Here is a 22,108-nt window from a genome sequence, read left to right as displayed (position 1 = left end):
TGTAATAATGAAATACTAATAATTTTTTATTCATTATAATAAGAAAAAGATATAAACACGTAACATCAAACTACGTTTTGGTAGACTGAATACGTTATGACGCTTAGGCCTTAACTGAATTGTAATAAAAAAAACTTTGAAGTTTGCAGATTTTGAGGTTATAAATATAATACCGCTTTGGTTTCACTTTTCAGCATTCTGATACTGGAAAATCTATCGTACGGCTTGGATAGTATGTCTCAAATACTTACAAAGTTTATAAGTAATGCACAAGCGGCTGAAAAAAGACTAGCCGAGTTGCGGAGTATGGTTTGTAAACTATATAGAAAAAAAAATATTTACCACTTACCAGAATTAAGTTATATGCAAACTTTACAACACACACTACCTTTTTGCCATAATAAAGTATATTTATTCCATTTCAGTTTGAAGATGTTAAAAAAATAAAAGTAGAAGAAAAAATAAGAATTCTGACTGAAGAAAATAAGGTTCTTCGTTCTAAAATCGAAACAGCCAAAACTGAATTAATAAGACTAGAAGTGTCGCATGGAAAAAAACAATATCAAATACCCAATAAGGTTAGTGTCGTCCCTTCAGTAATAGCTGAAGTGCCGACACCGCCAAAGGTAGAAAACGAGCCTGTCGAAAAAAAAGAAAAAGATGGTGCGAAGAAGGCCAAACCAAAGGCTAGCGAATCAGCTGTTGAATCAATAGTGGACGTAAGAAAATTGGATTTACGAATTGGAAAGATTGTGGATGTAAACAAACATGCCGATGCAGATTCATTGTATGTTGAAAAAATTGATGTTGGTGAAACAAATCCTAGGACTATTGTGTCAGGACTTGTCAACCATGTACCTATTGAAGAAATGCAAGGCAGAATGGTTATGGTCCTATGTAACCTAAAACCAGTTAAGGTATGCATTCAAAAGTTTATATACATACTAGTGGCCTCTATAAACATTCTCCTACCACTGACTGCATATTATGTAAACTACTCATAAACTCATATCATTTTTCATTTAAATTAAGTGATTTCAGAATAGTGTATGAAAAAAAAATCATCCAAATAGTCAATGTTTCTAGTGTTTTCCCATTGATTTTTCAAAAACATCCTTTTATACAAACCTTGTTCTGAAAATTGGGATCACAGCTTGAGGGAATTTAGTCAAGCCAGTAAGCAGTTCTTTAGTGATACTCTTACATACATTTGGTGACTGATTTTTATTTGTATAGAAAATAAGCGTACCAGTTGTTTTATTATGTAGTTTATTTATATTTTAAACATATCTCCTGGCATTTTACCACAGCCATTGTTCCCAATAACATATTACACTTGAAATAGATGCAACACAATACAATATATTTTTTTAATGTGATAAAATGTATTATGGGTTTAAAAAAAGTTCCATACCAAGTTTAACTACAAAATATTTCAAATAATTTAGATGTTTTTTTTTTAAATCCTTATTTAAGGGTTCAATATTACTAGAAGTTATCAGAGTCCATATATTATATAAAGTGAATCTAATGACCTGCACCTAATGCTTGCTTGTCTTGCAACTGTACACATGATGGTTACCCTTTATGTGAAGTTTCTATTGTTGTGAGACCAACAAAACTTATCCAATCTGTTCACAGCACATAAAATTCACATTAATTAATTCATACCAGGAATTTGCAAGGTTCAAATACAATTACATTTTCCATATATCTACACATTCTTGTGTAAACCATAAATTTTATTATAACCAGCTTTTGCCTGTGGCTCCAACTGCATGCAATAGATTTTCCAGGATAAAAGTAGCCTATAACAGGAGTAATATAGCTTCCTATTAGTAAAAAAAAAAATGGTTTAGTAGTTCCCGAGATTAGCATATTCAAGCAAACAATCTGTTCAACTTTGTATATTAGCATAGATAACACTTTTTAAAATTGCCATGTTTATTCAATGAAAATGTTTTCAGATGAGAGGTGTAACATCAGAGGGGATGGTGATGTGTGCATCAACTCCTGATAAAGTAGAAGTGTTAATACCACCTGCAGGAGCTGTGCCAGGAGATCTTGTCTCCTGTGAGGGATACCCTCGCGAGCCAGAACCTATCATGAATCCTAAAAAGAAGATATTCGAGACATGTGCACCAGATCTCAAGACAAATGAGGAAAAAGTGGCATGCTACAAAAATAGTCCTTTAATTGTGCCGGATAAAGGACCTGTTGTTGCCTCCACTTTAAAAGGTGCCCCTGTTAAATAAACACTTTAGATGCATCAACTTATAAAATTATTTATTATTGTATAAATATTGATCTAAAACTTTCTGATACCTACATAAATATGTATTTAAATAGAAATGTGAAATAAAACTTCTTTTAAGCAATCTCAACAATTTTTATATTACATCTCTAATCAAATGGTTTTTATCTCTATACAACAACTTGTTGTTATCACCACTACATTATATAGAAAATGGATTCCTACTATTGATATAGAAAAATAGACAGATGTGAATATGTAACATTAACATTGAGAGCATAAAATGCAATTTATAACAATATAACTTTGTAACCTCTGCACAAACTTATACTTATGTCAATGAGTAAGTAGCTTTGTGATCTTAATATTTATGGTCCAGTTTGCATTGCTTATATAGTTCCGTGTGTATTGTGTATCTTGTACATTGTATCTTTTGGCTTTAGAATGAGTATGGGCTACATTAGAAGACTACAAAACACTGGATACTATTATGGAGCAATTCATTATAATTAATTAACAAGTGCATTGGCATATAGATTTTACTTAGTAACAGCTGTTTTCTTTAAGCACCTAGAGGGGGTACAATGTTTGATTTATTATTATAACAGGATTAATACATGCGAAAACATCCCTTCTCTATACATTATAAGACTTAAACTTTCAATCAATGTAGTGTTAGGTGCCTTAAAACATGCCCTAACAATATCTTCATTAGCTAAAATATTTTTACCCATGGACAGCAAAATGGACTTTGAAAAATTTGTATCATGAAGCTGACCAAACCGAGGGCAGGTCTTAATTAATAATATATTTTATGTTAAATTAAATCACCCATAAGCAATAATGTGGCCAGAGTATAGTTATTTTAGTTCAAAACTGTAAACCAGCAATGAAACCATAAATATTTCACTAAACATTCGGTTGCTCAAATCATTTTCAGACAACAGGTCATTACTAGTTGCTTTTTATAAATAAAATGAAGATAACATGAGTGATGAATGCTATCTTTACATACAATTATAAGCTTCTTAAAAGTATGGACGACCAGAAGTTGCAGAGAAAGACTTGAACAATATTATTTGAATGAATTCCATTAAAATGTCAATATTAATTATTGTTTGCAATCTAATTATATTATTGTGCCTCGATAGTGATCATGTTTGTACTTTTTAATCTCAATTTTTATATAATTTTTTCAACAAGAAGTATCAAGATTTAAATCTTTTGTCCATTTATTATTACTATTTAATTTCAACTGACGTATTATATACACCTCATGCATTACACTCAGATATGTCTATGTATTTGTAAAATGAATGACTAAAAATATATAATTATTGTTAATTACTACATCATTTCAAAATCTTAATATAGGTACAATTTTATTATATAATATGTCTATTCAGTTTTAAAATCAATTCCTTCAGTACATAAACTATAGTGAAGAAGTAGATTCACTGTTATAGAGGTAATTAAATATTATGCTAGATGGTTAGAAATATTATACTACAAGAGCTAAGTGAACTTACAATAATTTTCACAATTTTAATACCGTGAATATGGTCTCATTAAAACTGTTATCTTTGGTAAAGTACCAATGTAACAAAAAAAACTTAAGTTACTATAGTAACTGCCACAAGGCGTTTAAATGGATATAAGAATCCTTATACCCCATAAGGACATAATTTATCACTACAAGCTTATTAACTATAACTTTATTCTAATACTGAATAAAACAGTTAAAAAGAAATTAGAATGAATACTGAAAGTAGTTTAACAATCTCATTTTTAAGTCAAATAATCACATATTTATCATGTATGTCATATTACTATATATCGATTTTTATCGCAATATGTGGATAGTCGCGTCTTTCCAAAGGGATCAGAATAAACTAATAAATTTAGAAAAGTCATTGTGACATCCTGTAAAAGAATGGCACTAAAATATAAAGGAAAACAAAAAATAAACATAACTCAAGACTAATACATTTTTTCTAATCCTAACATAATGCATTTGCAAAGCAACATTTAAGTTTAAACAGCGGTTTAATGTTTATTTTAAGATTATTAAAAAATATATTAGTTTAGAAGTGGTAATCACCATAATTGAATTAATTTTGACGCTCTCCTTAGCGTTTTAGGCCTTATTGATATGGAAATAATAATACGACTTAGTAACAATCATTGTGACATATTATCACTGGATTCTCTACAATTACACTAATTTAATTTTAATTAAGCAGTGATTATGCTTAGGCGTTTGAAAATATATTAACGAGTCATCTAATCTTGTGCTTGATTACAATATCTCTCATTTTCTTAAGTAGCATTAACACTTATTAGAATAAAGCGATTTTTTTATGTTGGTCATCACTTCAACTGCCCCTTATCAGTTACCACGCAAATAGCCTGCAGCCTTGTTCGTGATACGTATGGTTAGATTTTGCGTACTGGCATGCTAGTAATGCTCCTAGCTTATTTTCGAATGGTGGCAGCTAAGTTAGATATTAATGAATAGTGCTGTTCTGACCAGCATTAACTTGCACTTAAGTTGGCATTCATTTGTTTAGAAATGTTAAGATGTGCTGTACGCTAGCGTGGTTACGTTTGGCCCACTTGTGCTTTAAATGACCTGTAAAATACAAGTCCTTTTAAATCACTCATGCCATCACAGACACATCTAAAGCGAACCTTAAACATACTGTAAATTAATTTTACATACCTAACATAAAATGGAGTGTATATTTGAAATATTCAATAGCGAAGTCATATATTTTATGTTTTGTCGCTTCATATATAGTCAAAAAAAGTTAACATAACGTTATGCAGTACTAGTGGTATAAAAAAAACTGAACCCGCTGCTGCTTTCAGAAAAAGATATGCACCGCATGTTGCACCTGAATCATTGCCGTTAATAATAAAAACAAATATTACCTATTGTGACAAGTTTAAGTCCATATTATGACTTAAAATGTCCTTTTCATTTTGTATTAGGTCTATATTATATTACTTAACAACAAGCTCAATAGATTTCTCAGGAAATTCAACATATCTCATTATTTCATTAGATGCTGCACCAAGCACCTTATTTCAAATCTTAATAGAAGCGTTATTAGTTATTTAACCGCGCATTTGTTACTAAAACCTTGTATACCTAATGTGGCCATTATACGTAAGTTTAACTTATAGTAAATGCGCTTTAAGTAAAACATAAATCATGATACATAAGTAATAATTAGTTTTAAAGGGAGTACCTTACATTTTCCTTATGATATATTTTAATTATTCTTAAGTATTATGTGTACCGTCTTATAAAAATATAAATAATATTTGATTAAGCGATAGACATAAAAGTAAAAGTATTTTAAGATGATATTAATATAAAGAGCATCTTAATGTTACAGATATTAAGGAGAGTGGGACATTGTATAAAAATAATATAATCTGTCGATAATATATACTTAGTACGTCTTACAATATAAAATAACTTATATTGCACATTCATAAACTGACAACATGGAAATAAGTAGATGTTATAGAAATCTAATGGCACAGACGTAAGAATGTAATAGGTGGGCAAGCAATAAATATTTAAAAAAATATAGTATTTGCTTAGAAATTTACATTTTTGTAGGAAGACTATTTTCACACATATAACTATGAGCCCTCATTTACATTATATAAAAATATTGGAATTAATATAATAACATAACTGAACACTAAATAAACAATATCAATTGTTTCAAATAAATAATAAATTGCATTTCAAAAATTAAAATATTGTGTTTTAATAGGCATGTTGATATTGTTGACTGCTTATTTATAAATGGTCGGAATAATAAATGCCTATCGATCACTTATAATCGATAACTCTCAGAACTCAAAACCTAATGAGGGCCTTTTAATTATTCATTCGACCGTAATACTCAAAAATATTGAACGTAAAGACGGAATGTCTTGATGATTCTGTTCTGACATTCTGTTTCTGACATCATCAACTACTACATAAAAGCACTTCCATCAAACACGACAGCATTACATCATCGTATTTAAAAGCATTCACTAAAAGCTTTAATGACGTTATACAAAATAGTTATGTCTAAAATAAAGACTTCATATTCTTTCGCAGTAGTAAAATACAATATGTCGATATTCTTATAATTGAAAAGGTTTGTTCGTATACCTGGCGGTTTAGAGTTGCGTCGGTGGGAATCGTCTTTGGGGCTTGTTGCGGCGCTGTGCCAATGTCGACTGCGACACCGGGCCCAACACTTGCGGGGTCAGCGGGGACGATGTTAAAGCCTTTAAAATATCATATTAATAACATATTTAGTATATGAGATACTATATATATCGCCATTTTCAATGCAAGATCCCAATCGCTTTGTTCAATCCGCCGCAGAAATGGACCAATCAGAACAACGTTTTTTTTTTACATGTTTACAAATTACATTTTGATTGGTTCATTCCCGGGATCGGATTGAAGATTAAGATTAGGATCGTAAACAGCCTTTAATGCTTTATATATACACTTTAAAAGGCAAAATATTTTATGTATGTCCGACTGTTGTATGTGTAGTAAAAATGACATTGATTAAACAATTTCATCATTCTTGTTTTTCTCGGGCTAGGATTGGAGTATGCGTTTGGCGTAGATATCGTTTTTTAGTCGTAGGTCCTCAAATTTATTTCGCTCACTTTGAGAATCAATTACTCTTTAGCATCTTTAAGTTAAAATAATCAATTTGCCTCAGTAATGAAAGTCCCCAGCGACCACAAGTGTGCGTTTGAGGAACCCAAATTGAATAGTACCTGGAAGGTGAGATCGACGGCGCGTCTCAGGTCGGCGGGAGGCGGCGGCGGGTCGGCGTCGTGTTGCGGGGCGGCGGCGGCGGCGGCGGGGGGGGGGGCTCGGGCGCCGTGAGCCAGGGCTCGGCCACCAGCTCGGCGGCGCGCGGGCGCAGCGCGGGCTCGAGCTGCAGCATGCGCCGCACGCAGGCGCGCGCGCCCGCCGACACGCCGCGCCACACGCCGCTCGACAGCTCCACCTGGCGCACGCTCATACATACTGACGCGCATCAACTCCCTACATTTACTGATAATAATAGCCCTGTGTTTTATACTGTCCCACTGTTAGGCATGGGCCTTCTCTACTAAGTAAGTTTCAGATCTTAGTCCTCCACACTGGCCTAGTACTGGTTAGCAGACCTCACACATCTTCGATTTTTTTTCTTACATGACTTTACTGCATTCAATAGTGGTTTTTTTTCACATCCCGAGAAATATTATCAAATTACTAAGAAGATTATAAAGATAAACTGCTTACATAGGATATCAAAGTATATATAAAATTTGAAACATCTTAATATGTCAGAATTTATGTGACGTAAAACCCAACAATAATATTCAAATGGCACAAACATTTTATATAAACCACATAATTTAGATTAGACACCTAATTCTATCTTATTTAAATTTATCATACGACGCCTGATTAAATTTAATAGCAAAGTTATAATTAATAAAAAAAATGGTGGTGGTCTGGCCTTGACACTATTAAACTAACCATTGCAATTCACTATTATATATATTGTTATATTATAGCAAGGATATTTTACAATAACAACCTACCTTTCCAGATTCAATTCTAGCTAAAATTGCTTCAGGCGTGTCGTCACCTGTGGACGCGAATGGAGTTCTACCAGATAGCATTATGTATGCTAATACACCTGCAAAAGGTAACGAATCTTTAAATAATGAATAGCCGGAAAATAACTTGAGCACACTACCGCATGGCGAGATTTTTGACACATAGTGTGCTCAAGTTGTTTGTCAGCTGTTATAGCAAATGAAATGTTATCATTGTAAGTGTCATAATTTATTGAAGGTCTTAATAATCAGTAATTTTAAAATTATATATATTCCACACCCTAAAAAAGAAAAAATATCTAGTAGTTCCAATATCTATTGTGTTATGTGGAATATATTTTTTTTGTCTATCCGTACCTAAACTCCATATATCACAGGCGGCGTCATATCCTGCCCGTTTCAGCACCTCGGGCGCCACAAAGTTGGCAGTGTAGCACGGAGTCATCAGCAACCCGTTTTCTGCGCGGAGTTGTTTCGCCAGACCAAAGTCTACTAAACGAATATCTTCGGGCCGCTTTTCAGCCGTGGCGAATAAAATGTTTGACGGCTTTATGTCCCTGTAATAAGGTTTAATTTGCTTAATTTGGAGAAATCATTAGTAATATGGGCTCTGATGGCTCTCTTGCTACATACTCAAAACATAAATAGGTCTATTATATTAGAAATACTACATCAATGTATATTATCTAAAACTGACGCGTACAACAGTCATATGTTGTGTGTGTCTATGAATAAACCTATGTCAGTACTGGTGGTAGGTCTCTCATATGTGAGAGTCTGCCTGGGTAGGTACCACCGCAATGTCTATTTCTGCCACCAAGCAGCAGTGTGTAGTCGCTGTTGTGTTCCGGTTTGATGGACATTGTAGCCAGTGTAACTACTGGACATAAGACTTAACACCTCACGTCTCAGTATGGCGAGCGCAGTGGAATACCAAACAATATTTTATAATTCAAGGTGTTGGATGGTGTTTCTATTGTTTATGGGCGGTCATATCGCTTACCATCGGGCGAACGGAAAGCTCGTCCCGTCATTCAAAGCAATAAAAAAGTTGCCATTTTTTTATCTTGGTTTTAATTTAGGGGTTTTTATCTTAAGAGTGATGACAACCCCTTCATAATTTGTTACAATGTAAAAACATAATTTAATAAAATAGCAGCCTTAACATTAGATTGGTACTAATAAATAAGTTGATTCACTGCTGAACAATTGTTAATGAATTACAAAATTTTCTAGCGATCTCTGATTTCGGCTTAGGTAAAATACTTTGAATCAGACCTCACAGTCGCCATGACAACGCAATCAACATAAAAAATACAGTACGATGTTTTGTTTTCATCTATACATCAGTTCCTTCAGATATAACAATATGAAAAAGAAATTAACATATCATATAAAATTGTATGGATGTGAGTACTGTGAATGTGTCAGTTTTATGTAACCGACCTAAATTCTGCGAGATCTACTATACAATAAATTATGAATAATTTGCTGACGTTATTTAAATGTTAATAAATACAGTTAATTTATATTTTATGTTTATGACTATTCGTCACTTTATTAAGGCGATACCTCAAGGTCCATTTTCATACATTTTGTTTCGGCTTTAATCTGGGTAACTAAACAAGTATTGGCAAGTAAAGAATTTAAATTCACGTCTAGTTAGTGATTAGTTCTCGCAGTTGAAAGAAAATGTTTATAATTATTAATCATATTTCGGCCCTTTAAAATTTAATGCGAGAACTAATCACTAACTAGACGTGAATTTAAATTCTTTACTTGCCAATACTTGTTTAGTTACCCAGATTAAAGCCGAAACAAAATGTATGAAAATGGACCTTGAGGTATCGCCTTAAACCCTTAATGACCATTGATAGGACTAAAAATAACGTGAACTATGTGAATTACTTTTTTTGTGTGACTAGTGGATGGGACATGCGAACTTAGCGAGGCGAAAGTCATCTTGGCATAGGCTAGCGGCTATTAGCACGCAAAATGTTACTCTAATACTACTGTAATAAAAGTAAATATAGTAAAAAAAAACTTTTATGCTGCATTTCTCCACAATAAGTGGTTAATGGCTGGTGCAGACTTTAAATCTAGCATTAAATAATTTACTAAATAAACGTCAACCTACTAATCAAGCAGCATTGATATCTAGTTGATTTACTCAGGAGATAGTGCGGACGAGTTATTTCTGAACTACAAACCTAGTAACAATTGAAGGGTAAAATTAAAACTGTAATTAAATATGTTGAACTATTTGCGACGCGATAGTAAAAGATACCTGTAGAGATCTATGGCTTCGCGAGCACAGTAATAAAATAACATGATTCTAATGCAACATGCGCCGGGCCTCCCTCGATTAAATTTAATTAAAAATAATCAGAGTAATCCGAATCAAATTATAGAGACCAAGCGTAAACGACACGTCGCATGCGAGGGAGCCATTAGCGGCGGACACGAACCTGTGCACGACGGTGTGCGTGTGCAGGTAGTGCACGGCGTGCAGGACGTTGCGCAGGATGGGCGCGGCCTCGTGCTCGGGCAGGCAGCGGCGCTGCGTGATGTGCTCCAGCAGCTCGCCGCCGCGGCACAGCTCCGTCACCGCCAGCATGCGCCCGCCCTCCGCGTACACGCCGCGCAGCGTGATGATGTGCGGGTGCTGACTGTACCTGACGGACCAACGTTTACCTTACTGCATATACATAATACCTACTTGACAAAACTTATATATGCGAAAGGTGAGAACTGTTTCTAACGCATTTATTTCCGTCCCATAATTGTCAACAAAACCGTAAACATATCACTCAATAATCAAAAATACTTCCTTGAGCCTAGAGCCTTTTTTGCGTTCATTCCGTATTGCATGCTAGATATATAACACATAACACGGTTGATATTATTCTATTCGAGTGCCTTTTATTGTTGAAGGTTGGCTGTCAGCTTCTTGTGATCTTCATTGGCCAGGCGGAACTGGTGTTTAACGTGCATATTACCACGGTTGAATATTATGATTCCATTTCACATAGTAAATATTATGTAAATGAAAAAGATATTTCTTACTTTTGGTAATGATAATCTGAGATACGTCGTCTATAGTGATATTAATATGTTTCATGAAATTGTTTTGAATTACCTGAGTAGAATTTCAATTTCTTCACGCGGATCATACTGCAACTTGTCCATGATTTTAACAGCATACTGTACTCTAGACGTCTTGTGTTCGCACAGACGAACTACTGAAAAGGATCCCGTCCCCAATTCCCCCATCAATCTGCAAAGATTTATAAAACTAGATAAATTCGAACTGAACCCCGTATTTTTATAACATAAGCGGCCGGCGAGTATGTGAGCCATTTATAACCATCCACAATATTAGAAAAATCAATTATGTGTTGCCGCCCTTATTCTGGTTAAAATAAAAAATACCACCCAGATTCCAACTAAAGATGATTTTAAACCTATATACAAAGGTAATTAAATCCAAAAGAATATAATTTGACCAAGCAATCCACTAACCTGTATTCGTCGAAGAAATTGTTTCTATTAACGAAGCCAGACCAAAAGTCTTCAGTGGACGTTTTGTTATTCTGCGCAACATGATTTTGATTTTGAGTTTGGTTTGTGACGGTTTTGTTATCATCTTCTTGGAGCAAACACGGTGCGACGAAACTGAAACCCCTGCAACAAAACGATGTACGAGTATAATTAAATTAATTCCAGTTAATGTATCATTTCGCTACCGGCGCTCCTCTCAAGAGAACATGAGCAAGGATATAATTCCAGTTCAAACAATATGGACTCTACCACGATAAACTTCTTATACGACGTATTGTTATACAATATTCTATAAAAATACGAAGTAAGTATACTTAGATAAATATGTAGTACCTTTTCTAAATATAAACCTGTTTGAATTTATTCATCTCTTCAAATATAATAAGCATTATTGAAAAGAGGGCAAAGCGTATTTATGTTTAGTTTTTTCCTTCGCCGAAACTAATATAATACTGTACGGGTTTTGGTGTCTGTACAAGGATTTACGTTTGGTTCGTAAATGTACAAGACTAAAGTCCGGGTAAAATATGGTTTATTTACTCTAAATAGGGTATTTTAGTGTATGTGAGAAAAAATCCAAAAATACGTAAATAAGATAGTTTAATCAAAAAGTCATCGGAAAATAGTAATATATAATAAATTGTAAATTCAATTCAAAGTTTTGACTTTTTTTTATCTGTTTTACAAATATGCGAAACAGGTGCCGCCATGATATGACGTCATCAAGGCAGTAAACTGCTTGAAGTGGCAATACGCGTTCACTATTTTTAAATTATCTATATATATAAAAATGAATTGCTGTTCGTTAGTCTCGCTAAAACTCGAGAACGGCTGAACGGATTTATCTTATCTTGGTCTTGAATTATTCGTGGAGGTCTAGGGAAGGTTTAAAAGGTGAGAAAAATTCGAATAATTGCCGGGAAAATCCTCAAAACAGCATTTTTCTATTTCCCATACAAACGTTTTCTAAATAAAATGGAGAGTCAATTTGTAATTTATTACCGCTGCATAAAGTTCAAATTCGCGTGCGCGTTGGAGGATCTAATATCGCGTTCTGAAACTCAACAAAAGTGAAAGTGAATCGCGAATGCGACAAAATTGCATAGTCTCAAAATACATAGTACATAAATAGTGGTCGGCTTCGAGAAACTCAATTTTAGCTAACTTCAGTTGTTAATATAATATATAACTCAAAGGTGACTGACAGTGATATATCAAGGAACAGCCCAAACCATTGGACGGATCGGGCTAAGACTTTACATGCATAAAGCTACTATGACGTAGGCATCCCCTAAGAAAGGATTTTGATAAATTCTACCCTTAAGGGGATAAAATAGGGGATGAAAGTTTGTATAAATGTTCTTAGATTTTCGACTGATTGAACTGAAATTATAGATTGGGGATAAAATTAGTTTGAACCTATAAGTACCGGGAAAATATGTAGCAAGACTTTTATCAAACAGTGGAATTTTATCCTGGAAAACACCTTCACGCGGGCGAAGCCGCGAGCAAAAGCTAGTCAAAATATACAAATTGTTCGGTTGTCACTTGATGTTTACTGTCGAGATGACGTCAGCAACGTAGCCTCTAGCGTTTTCGTTTGTTTACGCGGGAAAATTTAAAATGTAATATTTAAATGTATTTTAATGGTACTTATTCATTGACTATTTTTTTTTATAAAATTTCTAGTGGTATTTTATCACTTTAAGATTAATTTGAGACACTTTTCAAAAAAGAGTGTAATACCCTATTAGTCTAAATGGTAAAATGGTAACGGTTATGCTAATGACAATGAGAACAGATGTAGGTTGCTTCAACCGTACAAATATAGTACATGGACTTATTTTATTTCAAAAGGTATATTTACTATGTACTAATGCATAAAGTAGTGTTATATTAAAAATGTTGAAAACTTGTCGAAAGGTACATAACGTGTATTACTCATCCCATGAACAAGTGGAGCAGGAAAAATTATTCATAAAACTTGTTTATATACTTTTTTTCCAATAAGATAACTGTATAATTTTGTCCGATATTATCCTATAGGATACTATAGTATGCAATGCAAAATGCACCTGTGATTCCATCCTTATCCGGTCTTTATGTATATTTATAGAAGTCTCTGCACGATAAAATTCACTTTCGTTCTTATCACCGTTATCATAACAAAATTGTAGCGATATCTTACATAACGTAGCGGAAAAATGTACCGTTTCAGCGATTATGAAACATGCACGCGCCGTAGGAGTATTAGATAAAAACTGAGATTTGTTGTGTTTTTTTTACTTTTTAATTCGGTTTTATGAAAACGCCCTTAAATTCGAATTTCTAGCTGTAGAAACGAATTATTATTTCTATTTGGGTTTTTAACTTCTTTACCATTATATTCTTTTTACCGATTGTTTTGTTTACTTTAGTGTTGCGTTACACAACAGTGAAACCTGTATCGAAAACCGTACAACCATTTCAGCTTTATGCGCGACCAATTGAACAGACCGATACTTGATTGTAAATACGTTTAGTTCCGTACACATTGATAAATGATTTATCTGTAACGTAATAATCCACAATCTTACCTAAACAGCTCATGGGCGTTCGCCGATGCAGGCACTCCCGGCGAGTCCCTGGGCGTGCGACAGGTGAACTCCGAATCGAAATAAAACGCATCGTCCGCCCTCGACACCGCCGGCCTGAACGGCGGTATTACCTGCAACAATACGATCAATCTATACCCGTATTCAGAGCAAGTAGGGTTGGGCGCTGTTTGACGCATGTGAATTCAATTACCGCTGACCTTTCGTCAGTATGTGACGTTGTAGTAAAACTAACTTTAGCAGAGACGCAGTTAGATTCTTCTCAGATGACTCATCGACCCTTAGACGACCACACGTGGCGTTGGCATGTAAATTGTTTGAACAACTTGTTTAATATAAACACCTGTGACTTGGCCGTGAGGAGTCAAATCTCGCACAAATTGCAGTTTAATACTCATGGAATGAGTTCATGCCTTCTATCTATATATATTATATAAGAAGGGTTAGACAGAGGAGCAATTAGTGCACTCGCTCTACACCGACCTTATATCCTCGTGATATATGATAAGGGTCGAGCCCTATCGCCATATCGGGGCCACCAATTCCATTCCCGGACACTTCAACAGGGTTTTCAAAACGAAAAATTAACACAAACTTTATTTGTTAAATATGTAAATCGAGGCCTAGCAGATCACAAGAAAAGTACGCTGCCTTTAGAACATGATGAATTCAATGGAAACACTTACTAAACTTACCACAATTTGGAAAAATTTAAATACATTGGATAACTTATTACATTCATAAGTTATAATAGCCTTTAAAAAACCGTTCGAGACAAGATAGCGAAAAAATCCAGTGACACACCATCAACTAATTGGAAAAATAAATTCGCCCATATGGCGTGAATCTGGTATTGGTCAAGGCCATTCCTGTATTAACCGCGGAAGTATCATGGTATTGATTGATGATGATTGATTTTGATTTTTAAATATGTATGTTTAAAGATTTGTTAAAGCCATTCGGTTTGAGTAAAAAATTGTTTGATGCTAGAATAATTGCTTTAACCATTTGTGATGTTTTCGGAAACAGCTGAAATAGAATTACTAACCTTAGAGTCTTCTATAGTAGTCCAAGATCCGCAATCGAATATATATAGTGAGTAGTGACTTAACCCATCATTCAAAACAATGAAAATACATACCTCTTTCTTATAAAGTCCTTCCCAGTCTATACTTGCGAAGAATTCGTGATTTTTTATATCTTCAATGCCATTGGGACCGGCGCCCAATCTGCAACAAGTGGACCAATTAACATTATCGTCATAACGTATTTGTACATAACTCGGTATCAATGAACCGTAAAATCGGGCTAAAATTTCTACTGATTGCCGGTTATAATGAAACTTTTTAACTGAAGTAATAAAACCATTTTAATTGCTCTATTAATTGGCAACGTTTTCATTATAATTTTAATATGGATTTTATGTAAATGAACTTCATTTTATTTAAAACACGTTATCATAACAACTCACCTATTTTGTGGGTTTCTTTTAAATAAAGCTCGTAATAACGATTGCGCCTCTTCACTGAGATTGGATGGCATACCTAATTTAGCCTTCAATATTTGCGTCATCGTCTCGTGTCTGGTCGCTCCGTGAAAAGGCAAATTGCCCGTTAGCATTTCAAACTAAAAATATTTTAGTCATAAGTAAAAATCACACTTTATAATTTTTATTATCATTTTTTAACGCAGGCTATGAACTACAAAAATAGATATATATCGAGAATTAATGGTATGCAAGCTAGCATTTATTCCAAATAATCGTGGAATATTACAATGTCAGAATATCTACTGAATATGCATCGATGGGTTCCCCAACTTAATAACCACAGTATTAATTTTTTATCGCTCTATAGCCAATAATCATTCTAGCAGCATCCTCTGAAATGGGTGTAGAGTACTATCACCCATGTTGCGGAAAGTATTTCTTAGTTTCTACGACTGGATGGTATAAAAAAAAAGAAGTTACGTTCATCCATTTAAAGTAATATATCTGGAAATGCTTCGTGCTCAATTCATTGTACAACACGGATGTACATTATTTTGTTTCATTGCATCTGTGCATGATAAAGATTTAAATTCGTGCAAATAATCGGTTTTCTCTTTATAACGGTATTATTCGCGAGTGCAGTAACACGTACAGAATACTAAGAATTGCAGATTGGATTAGATGGTCGCATAAAAAACGATATCGAGAGAAAATTTTGCGCCACATTTACGTCTCTATTGCGCCGTTCGCTGTGATTTATCACCAAAATGCGAACCGAATACTCGTGATTATTTATACACCTATGCTGAACAAGCACCGCGTACTACTGTGTTCATAACAAAGTATTTCTGGAGGCATACATAAAATATTGTAATACTTGATACTAATTTAGACCGTGGCCGCAGGATATGCAGCAGTAGGACCTTTCTTACTAATGCTGGTGTGATGTAAATACGACTAACTGTGTGTCGTCTTTTAATGTTGATAACCCAATTCTAGTTAGGACTTGCAAATGCACTTGTATCTCAAATGTCGTCCTTGTCTATGTATTCCTTGGTCAAGAAAGTGGCTTCTACGTCCATTGACGCTGTTCTAGCAGCCTTCTTGCAAAAGGCATCTATCTAATTCGAAACATTTTGTTGAACCATACAGCTATAAATCGATATAATTTATCTAATAGTTTTTGGACGTCACATATAAAGGCAGTGTTTCAAACAAAGAGACAATAAAAAATTAATATGACGTGCCTTTGTGAATTCATTGCACATACACATCATGTATTGTTAAAATGCATCATAATATATTACCCACTTAATTTATTTTCTTACCATCAGCACTCCAAAAGACCACCAGTCTGCTGCGAAAGTATGACCTCTTCTGTTCACAACTTCAGGCGCCATGTATTCTACTGTTCCACAAAAACTGTAAGCTTTGTCACTACTGGGAGGCAGTTTAGACAAACCGAAATCTGTGAGCGCAATATGACCGTCCGCGTCTAATAAAATATTTTCGGGTTTTAGATCCCTGTATATAATTCCCAATTTGTGTACATGTTCTAAAGCTAATGCTAGCTCAGCTAGATAAAATTTGACATCTTCTTCAGTGAACATCACCTATGAAAGAAATATTATATTATCAAGTATCATATTAGCTACATGAAGCAGTAAACATGCTATCCAACTATAATTAATATATTCTATGTGTTTACAAATTTGTTCTTATATCTTTCACTTATCAGTTATTACTATTTACCTCTTTACTCAGACGTGAAAATAAATCACCGCCTCGCAGGAAATCCAGTATAAGATACAGTTTACCAGCAGTTTGAAATGCATAATGTAATTTTACAATAAATGGATGGCCCATTTCTACTAAAATATTCCTTTCCATTTTAGTACGCTCTCTGTCTCTCACTTTTAATGTTGCTTTTTTAAGTACCTAAAATAAAAAGAAAATTCTAATAATATGTAATTACATAATAAATAAATATATTAACAAAACTTTCTTTTTATATGATTAGAAGTTTTATGTTTTATTTTATATAGTAACATACTGATTATTTACCATAGAACTAAAAAAATACCATTAAAATATAATATTATGGATTGAAATTGTTTATACTTTATTGTATGTTTTTTCATTTCGGTATAAATCTGCATTGTTTTAATGAATCTAGGAATTTTCATTATAAACGATTTGAACTGAACTTAAAAATAATATTTAATTGTCATAATATATTAAGCCAAGTCATTTATAGCTAATGAATATTTATAATATCATTATACTTAAAACATTCATTTATTATTCCATAAATCAAAAGCAAACAGTTGGGTAATCATACTTTACCTTACCCTAAGGTATCCTAAGGTAAAGTAGTAATAGTAGTATAGTGTGTAAAAAATGTAATATTACAGTTACCTTCATTGCATAAAGAGTTCCCGCATCAGCACCAACTACTTTACGAACTAAGAAAACTTTTCCAAAGGAACCTTCACCAAGGACTTTGAGCAATTCAAATTGTGACGGATCTGCTTTTTCATGGCCTTCTTTAACAACATCTTGGATTTCCACTTCTCTTTCATAGTTGATTTCTAGATGAGTGTCCAAACTCTCTGTGGTGGAAGCTTGACGAGACTCTGCTGAGTTTTCAACCACAATTGGAAGACTGTTTGTAGCCACAGTAGATGTACCATGCTATAAACAAATTACTAGTGTGTTATAGAGTAAAACTACTAATTATTATGTACAATAGTGTGTTGTGAGTTCATATCTATACTATTATATAAAGCTGAAGAGTTTGTTTGTTTGAACGCGCTAATCTCAGGAACTACCAGTCTAAACTGAAAAATTCTTTTTGCGTTAGATAGCCCTTTGTTCGTTGAGTGCTATAGGCTATATATCATAACGCTATACCCAATAGGAGCGGAGCAGTAATGGCTAATCTCAGGAACTACCGGTCCAAACGGAAAATTTTTTTTTGCGTTGGATAGTCCTTTGTTCGTGGAGTACTATAGGCTATATATCATCACGCTATACCCAATAGGAGCGGAGCAGTAATGGCTAATCTCAGGAACTACCGGTCCAAACTGAAAAATTCTTTTTGCGTTGGATAGCCCTTTATTCGTGGATTGCTATAGGCGATAGCCTAGTTGGGTGTGGAACGGACTGCCGAGACGAATGTCCGCAGGTTCAAATCCCCAAGGGCACAAACCTCTGACTTTTCTAAAAAAAGCATGTGTGTATTCTTTGTGAATTTATCGTTCGCTTTAACGGTGAAGGAAAACATCGTGAGGAAACCTGCACATCTGAGAAGTTCTCTATTCGAATTTCGAAGGTGTGTGAAGTCTACCAATCCGCACTAGGTCAGCGTGGTGGACTAAGGCCTAATCCCTCTCAGTAGTAGAGGAGGCCCGTGCTCAGCAGTGGGCAAGTATATAATACAGGGCTGATATTATTATAGGCTATATATCATCACGCTATGGCCAATTGGAGCGGAGCAGTAATGAAACATGTTGCAAAAACAGAGAAAAATATTAGTTTTGAGAGCTTCCGTTGCGTGCGCTGTGTAAACGGTTAAAGTTATGCAACAATGATGTATGACGGGATTGTTCCTCTTAAAAAGTTCTAAAAGATATATTATAAAACAAAGTCCCCCGCTGCATCTGTCTGCCTGAACGTGTTAAACTCAAAAACTACCCAACGTATTAAGATGAAATTTGGTATGGAGACAGTTTGAGACCCTGGGAAGAACATAGGCACCCGGGAAACTACTACTTTTATAACGGAAAACTTTTGCCTGAAAAACTTTATAACGCGGGCGGAGCCGCGGGCATTATTTATATAAAGGGTGTTGCAAAAAACCGGAATCCATTATAATACTTAACGCTAACATAAAATAAGGATGAATTGAAACAAATTGGTAAAATCAATATCAGCCCTGTATTATATACTGTCCCACTGCTGGGCACGGGCCTCCTCTACTACTGAGAGGGATGAGGCCTTAGTCCACCACGCTTTCCTAGTGCGGATTGGTAGACTTCACACACCTTCGAAATTCCTTTAGAGAATTTCTCAGATGTGCAGGTTTCCTCACAATGTTTTCCTTCACCGTTAAAGCGAACGATAATTCACAAAGAATACACATATGATTTTAGAAAAGTCAGAGGTGTGTGCCCTTGGGATTTGAACCTGCGGAAATTCGTCTTTGCAGTCCTTTCCACCCCCAACTAGGCTATTGCCATATATAAATTGGTAAAATTAGAAAAGGAAAATGATATTTTTTATTGATAACTAGCTAACTCGACAGATGTTATTCTACCTTAGCTATGAATATTTAATACAAACTGCAGCTTTTCTTATACTTTCCACTACAAACCATTTTGCGAACTAAAATAATATTTCACAATTCACTTTCATCAAGTGCAAAGTTAATATTTTCCAAATTTTTCTTTCCATTAGAACATTCCACAAAGTGTTAGAAAACTAACAAAAAAAGTATGAAATTGTTATTCTCAAATTATGGTGTGGAAATGTGAATTCATTTATATCATATGTTTCAAATGATGACTGTAAAATACTAATAATATTTGTAAGAATACCATGTCAACATATTATACCATTAAATGTAAAGACAATAGTGAATATTTAACAGTAAATAACAAAATATTTATATTTTATACAATTCAGAAATTCAATTCATCAGACATTACAGAGCTAATGCATTTGTCAGGTTTAGTGATAAGTAAACAATAAAACACTGTAATGCATTACTGTTGATAAACTCATTTTGCAACAACCTGTATATTATGTATATAAATAATTAAACAATTAATATATAATATTATGAATTAAAAATATTGCATGTTTATATAAAACATATTTACCTGAAGCATAATATTATCAAATACACCCGTAGTTTTCAATATGAATATACCATAAATACCTAAGTATGATAAAACAAAGTCTGGTCAACAAAACCTATCATATATCATGATAGCAACAGAAGTGTAACATAAGCACTGACAATAATTATTACACATAAATTAATTTCTGCTCATTGAGTCATATGCATATCAAAGTTCAATAGTTATTTACAAATTGGGATTGTAGATATTGTATTACAGAATAACAACAAATTAATAATTAAAGGAGAAAATATAAAGTTAAAATTTGTGAACTCGAAAATGGATATATTAAATATAATATGCACAAAATTGGGTATAAAAAAAAGAGCGAGGCAAAGAGATGTAATCATTACTATGTTTAGAGTGAGGAAACAGATGAAGTATGAACCAATGAGCGCATAATAATTAATACAAGGAAAAACCCTTGGACATCAACGCAAACAAATCCTAAACATACCGTGTTATCTCCAACATTCTGCATTCGCCAGGGATCCGGGGTGTTCGCCAAAGGCATTGTGATCACTTTTTACACTTGCACTTCCAACATGAAATCTAATTAAATAAATTCAATTATATTTCTAAAATTAAATCGCCTTATTTTTCATTTCTCATTCATAAAACACGATACGTGGGTACAAGTAGGTACAAACTACGAGTATATAGATACTTACTTGATTTTTTTTTTTTTTTTTATTTATTTCTGTCCATGGATAATACTTAACTTGACAGATAACAGTGTTGCCAGGTGCCGGATATGTAATATCCCCGCGGCAGTGGCGCAGTGTGGGTTCTTGTCGTTCAAAGGCACCGGGCAAAAATAAAAACAAGCTATTACAAAAAATGAGTTCGCATGTGCCTTTCTAGTTGAATAGACCCGCCGATGACCCCTATTAGTCGCCTTTTACGACAGACAGAAGATACCATGGTGGAATTCTCAAAATGCCTCCAATCCACAGGGCGGCGCCCCACTGCCCCAACTATCCTACGCCACTGCCCTCCAGACAAAGGCAAGTATTCACAAACATTTTACAGTTACGGAGCAATGTTGAGATAAGAAGACAGTTTCGCAGTGCTTTCGGCATGACAGACTTCGCAATGCCTAACAACCACTTTACTTCAGTTGGCTGTCAGATTACAAACTTAATAGAAAGTGACTAGGTTTCGTAAGGCTCAATGGACACAAGTCCAGAGCCGTAATAAATAAAAAAAAAAAAAAAGTTTCATTTTTCATTGTGGAAAAACAAAGATCGAAGCTATTCAGCCTATTTGACAGACTGTAGACGACAGCCAATGTTGATGCAAAGAGTAGAACGCGTATACTAGAATTGCAACGAAAATATTTTTCTTTTTTTTTTGTACTATTTTTCAATTTCTTAACACATAATAAAAACGCAATAGTTTGTTTTTTTATGTACTGTCACTAAGCCGGATATACCCACACAGACCGGCCCCAGAACGCAAATAAATTGTTATTGGTGACTATAATTTTATAATATGCTTTATATAAATACGGTTTATGAACTCTTTGTATTCTTATGTTATTAATCACTGTCAATTATAGTTAAAAACCCTCAGAACATGCTTGTTCTTGTCTTGTTCTGAGTAAAAACCTTACCGTCTATTATGACAAGCCGGAACGGTGATGCGCACGCAGACT

At 34.1% G+C, this 22,108-nt stretch overlaps 2 protein-coding genes across 2 annotated transcripts; one reads left to right on the top strand and one right to left on the bottom strand.

Annotated features, from left to right (window-relative positions):
- The first annotated feature begins 99 nt into the window (after positions 1–99).
- On the top strand, positions 100–2,380 carry LOC115445649 (aminoacyl tRNA synthase complex-interacting multifunctional protein 1). Its single transcript, XM_030172003.2, has 3 exons — positions 100–309; positions 426–917; positions 1,968–2,380. The coding sequence occupies exons 1-3, from the start codon at positions 235–237 to the stop codon at positions 2,253–2,255; spliced, it is 855 nt and encodes a 284-aa protein (XP_030027863.2). The 5' UTR covers positions 100–234; the 3' UTR covers positions 2,256–2,380.
- Positions 2,376–21,129, bottom strand: LOC115445645 (ribosomal protein S6 kinase 2 beta). The gene is given in 15 exon segments (XM_037440312.1): positions 2,376–6,556; positions 7,067–7,138; positions 7,141–7,302; positions 7,886–7,983; positions 8,261–8,460; positions 10,372–10,578; positions 11,043–11,180; positions 11,426–11,587; positions 14,041–14,171; positions 15,200–15,287; positions 15,530–15,684; positions 16,876–17,160; positions 17,300–17,485; positions 17,966–18,241; positions 20,909–21,129. Coding segments are annotated over 15 exon segments (2,328 nt in total). The 5' UTR covers positions 20,966–21,129; the 3' UTR covers positions 2,376–6,445.
- Positions 21,130–22,108: the final 979 nt, after the last annotated feature.

The sequence above is a fragment of the Manduca sexta genome, chromosome 19, assembly GCF_014839805.1.
Source record: "Manduca sexta isolate Smith_Timp_Sample1 chromosome 19, JHU_Msex_v1.0, whole genome shotgun sequence".
NCBI classification, from domain to species: Eukaryota; Metazoa; Arthropoda; class Insecta; order Lepidoptera; family Sphingidae; genus Manduca; species Manduca sexta.
The sequence above is the reverse complement of the archived record's forward strand: the minus strand, read 5'-3'. Positions and strand labels throughout refer to the sequence as shown.